Below are 4,870 nucleotides of genomic sequence, written 5' to 3' on the forward strand. Positions count from 1 at the left end.
AGACCCATATTAAAGTTCTCAAATGTGGTTTTAGGTTTACGGTGAGGAGATACACATATGTGGGGTATATTAATTTTTTTAAATATATAAAAAATAAATACATAAATAAGAAAATTAATTAAAAATTAAATTATAAAGGGCAAAATAGTCTTTTAAGACAAGACAGGGACCAAACGCGTAACAAAAAAAATAGTAGGGACCATCCGAGTTAAAAAAAATTAATTAAAAAATAAACAGTATGGATCATCCGAGGAGAGATACAAATATGTGGGGTCTATTAATTTTTTAAAATATGTAAAAAATAAATACATAAATAGGAAAATTAAATAAAAAATAAATTAATAAGGGCACAATAGTCTTTTTAGGAAAGACAGAGACCAAACGCGCAACAAAAATAAACAATAGGGACCATCCAAGTTAAAAAAATAAGTTAGGGACCAAAAACACAAATTCTCCCAAACCACATGGACCATTCGTGTAATTTAATTTTTACTTTTTGTTTTGTTCATATTTAGGTAACTATTTTTTTTTTATACATCTAGGTAACGAACTTGTTGAAAGCGTTCACATCTAGGATTTAACCTGCTATAGCAGGTCATAATGGTCATATGTGAACATTTTCAACAAGTTTGTTACCTAGATGTATACAAAAAAAAGATATTTACCCAGATGTGAACATACCGAAAAGTTAATTACCTTAATAAGTCATATTCCCAATTATTATCTTACCAAAGTAGACATTTTCTTTAAATATTAACAATTTACATCTATAACCCTTTGTCTAAAGTTTATTTTCAGTTTATATATTTTTTAGTTTTAAAACATTACTTTTAGTCCTTGTTTTATATATATATATATATATATATATATATATATATATATATATATATATAATACATGTTGTAAGTATCACTAAATGGTATTTCATCGGGCAATTGAGATCAATGGATTAATCAATTAAGACAAGTATTAATTACAGACCCTAGACATTTATTTTCAAATATTTTATAAATGCAAAAAATATACATATATAGAAGTTATATATCTTGATTTCTCATCTTTAAGACATTTATTTTCAAATATTTTATAGATGCTCACGTATCTTTTTTACTAAAACAAAATGACGTTATTTGTTGGTCAAATGATTCTATAAATTTTAATTTATGTTTACAGTGTAAAAAGATATGTTTTAACCAAGTGTCTATAATTATGTTTTTCTCGATTTCCATATCTTAGACGGTATAATTTTTTTTTATATTTTATATTTTTAATAGTGCTCATAAAACATACTTTTTACATTTAAAAATGTATTTTTTATATTTAAAAATATATTTATATTTATAAAATATGTTTTTTATATTTCAATACTTATTTTTATATTTAAAACACACCTAATATTTTTTTTGAAACGACAAATCTAATCTACTCCTAAATTACACCTTAAATCCACCTATGTCCACAACGGGACTTGAACCCTCAACCTCAATTAATTCCGTTCCAAAGAGATTTATACCCATAATCCTAACAAAATTGAGAATAATATTTATTCCATGTTCTTTATAGATATTTGATTTTCAAAATCTCTATAGATATTTATTTTTTTACAATAATGATATTTATTAGTCAAAGATATAATACAAATTAAGATATACTTCTACATAGTGTTAGATAGGTTTTAATCAAGTTTCTAAAATTTTGTCGTTTATTTGATTTTCATATTTTATACAATATAGAATAATATTTTTTATATTTGATATTGTTGATAAACTGGTATTAATAGTTTAAAAAATTGAAAGCAGCTAACATGTTTTTTATTTTATTTTATTTAAAACCAGATTAAATGTCAGGATTTAAGTACAAAAGATGATATAAGTACAAAAAATATCCAAAATTTTACAATTTAATTAATAAAAATGATATAAGTACAAAAAGTGGTCTAAAATAACAAGAAATTATAAATATTTTTTCATCCAATTAATATACAATATTGACCATGATATATATTAAAAGATTAATGAATAAAAGATATTAACAACAACTTTTATAAAAGTATAAGGGATGAATACAATCATTGATGAAGTGTGTGGGGTTGTTGATGTTTATGTGTAATGTCTCGTTTTCACAACAAAAAATTTTCATTTTTAAATAAGGCAAAACTCCCTAGTTATAAATCTATTATTAAGAAAAAACGTTTATTCCAAAATACATTTATCGAAAATCAGAGTAATATAAGTAACGCGAAATCCTCAATATTGTTGATGAGTGTCTACAGTCATGCATTATCCTTCCTACGACCAACGATAGAACCTGAAAACATAAACAACTGGGTAAACATAAAGTTTAGTGAGTTTCCCTCAAAATACCTGATACAACAAACATATTATCATGCATAACGGACCCACACTCATCAAATTGGAATACTTTGGCCCAACCCCAACATGCAACAGGTCCAACCAGTCATCAGACTGGAATACCAAGGGTTTGTTGGCATGTTGCCTTAAGCCAACCGCTCTTCTCGAGTCTCTGTGCCTATAGCTTATAGCCGGCCCGCACCGGGTATCTTGACCTACAACATACAGCAGGGCAACCTCAACCTATCCCACCACCATATAGCTATCCCACATAAGATGTCGTGAGAAAAACCTAAAAAAATCATTCGTAAGTACTGAATGAATACAAAAACAAAAATGTCTTATTTTGCAAAAAAAATATATTAATGACTAAATGTGTACAAAAATATTAAGAACTAAATGTGTATAAAGTGAAAAATATATTACCCTATTAAGTCATTTTTACCGGGTAACCTAGAGTAGCCGGTCATAAGGACTAAATATGTACAGTTTAACAAGTTGAATGGTAAATGTGGACGGAAAAAAAACTCAGTGACTAAATGTGTACAAATCGAAAAATATATTACCTTTTAAGTCATTATCCCTTAGAATTACCCGAATTTATTTGTTCAGATAGCACCATCTGTCTTTTCCCACATCGCTACAAAATGATTTTAAGTCTCAAATGTGTCATTATGACTATTTTCGAAAATTCATAAAAAAAAAGGATTATAAAGGAGTAATACCATAATTCTCTCACTTTTCTAGTTATCCTTCAAAATTTTTAAGAAATAAATCATGTCATTATTTTATTAATAGAATTTAAACATGTCACATTCATTTTCAATCTTTGAGGATACTCGCAAAATCCTCATGAACTTTCATTTACCCCAATTATTTCAAATTAAAACTTGATACTTGATTATCCATATTTAGAAATTATTGTTATGAACAGAAAAGAATATGCCCCAAAAGCCATTAAACTTGATCATCCATATTTAACCAAACATGGCCTATACACCCTTTTTGGTCCCGTTTCATTCACAATTGTACACAACTTTCCTGACTATGGCAAAAAGAAATGACCCCAAAACCCAAAAAAAAAAAGATGAAAATAATAAAACAAAATCTTAGAAAACCCTAAAAAAAGAAGAAAAAAACTAGATCTTAACCATCAAAACTGAGTAACCGGAGATAATCCCCTTACACCAGACAATCCAGTCTCAAATCCACTCCGGCATCGGAGTTATTCAAAGCTGCGGCTATGGTGACTTCTTTAATTTTAGACTTATCAACGGGCTCATAGCCAAGTGTCAGCTCTAGCTCGACCTTCACGTCCAACTCCGCCGCTTCAGTTTCAGCCTGCTTGTTCGACATTAACGGGGTCTCAGCGGAAGCCAAGCTTTCCTCCACCATCTCAAGGCTGTCACCCTCCACAACATGCGCCGCCTCCGACTGATGACTCAGGGCTGACCCGTGGCTTGAAAACTCATTGTTATGCTCGTTTTGAGCAGATACCTCCTGATCACTAGACCCGATCCAGACGCGACTTGCCTTCCCTTTCGCCGTCGACCGCTTGAATCGGCATCGAGTCCTTACTCGGTGGAGCTCGCTTGATCCGGCGCCGGAGTTCTCATCCTTGGATATATGACGGATGTCATATGCCTTAAACGGTGGCCCTTTGTTTGTCTCCGCCGTGTCCGATGCGATTTGCGTAATCGGTGAACCTTGAAGAACAGCCTCCACCGCAGTTTGACAAAGCTGCCAACTTCCCGACCACAACAACCCAACAGACCCGTAAATCGGATTCACAATCCGACCACAAGCTTCGTACAGAAGTGACCTGAATATCGCTGCAATCACAAAACCCACCGGAAAACAATCAAAACACGTCTCTTTTTTTTTTTTTTTTTTTCATTTCCGATAAAAAAAAGAAAGAAAACTCACCGGGACGGAGGTGTTCAGGACCGGCGTTGATGAGATTCATAAGTCCGGCACGGCCATAGAACTTCGCGAGGAAGACAGTAGCATGAGCTTGAGATTCCGGCGACTTGATCCATTGCAAACAAGGCCTAATGCTGCAGTTGTCACTGCAACCCTTTCGAAGAACACGGCATCCATTGCAGCTCATACGCATTTTTAGTGTGATTTTTGAGAGAGAAATATGGTGGTTTTAGAGAGAGGAAACTGGTGGAGGGATATATAGTGGGTTTGGCGGTGGTATCATGGGATACGTGGAGGAAAACAGCCGCTGAATTTTGGGAGAGCGCAGCTGTTTCGGAAAGGCTGGTATTGTGGCGTGGAAAACCAGGTTTTTTCCATATTCATGGAAGTACAAAGGTAGGTCGGTGTTGATGCGTCTTGAATTTAGAAAACATACGTCACACCAATGAGTCCACTATTGTTCTTAACTATTGTAAATACCACTTTCAGATCCGGCGCGTGGAGCTTACTTTTTCCTTTTCAAAGCATAATCTTTAGCATGATGGCAAAGTACATAAGCTTCGCCTTTACGATTGCTTGTCCAAATTTGAGATCCT

The 4,870-nt window shown here is 32.5% G+C and overlaps 1 protein-coding gene across 1 annotated transcript; it reads right to left on the minus strand.

The window, feature by feature from the left end:
- Nucleotides 1–3,294: 3,294 nt before the first annotated feature.
- LOC145169113 (LOB domain-containing protein 41-like) lies at nt 3,295–4,617 on the minus strand. The gene is made up of 2 exons (XM_079087687.1): nt 4,278–4,617; nt 3,295–4,183 (listed from the first exon to the last, which is right to left on the minus strand). Exons 1-2 carry the CDS (start codon nt 4,465–4,467, stop codon nt 3,534–3,536), a joined length of 840 nt encoding a protein of 279 aa, XP_078943813.1. The 5' UTR covers nt 4,468–4,617; the 3' UTR covers nt 3,295–3,533.
- Nucleotides 4,618–4,870: the final 253 nt, after the last annotated feature.

Source organism: Lactuca virosa, chromosome 4 (genome assembly GCF_052849685.1).
Source record: "Lactuca virosa cultivar CGN04683 chromosome 4, Lactuca_virosa_CGN04683_v6, whole genome shotgun sequence".
In the NCBI taxonomy this organism is placed as follows: domain Eukaryota; kingdom Viridiplantae; phylum Streptophyta; class Magnoliopsida; order Asterales; family Asteraceae; genus Lactuca; species Lactuca virosa.

Bases quoted from the DNA above. Each gene is read 5' to 3' on its own strand.
- LOC145169113 (XM_079087687.1), bottom strand. From the start codon at position 4,467: ATGCGTATGAGCTGCAATGGATGCCGTGTTCTTCGAAAGGGTTGCAGT. The intron at 4,184-4,277 runs GTGAGTTTTCTT...TTGTGATTGCAG, and splicing joins TCCTGAACACCTCCGTCCCG to CGATATTCAGGTCACTTCTG.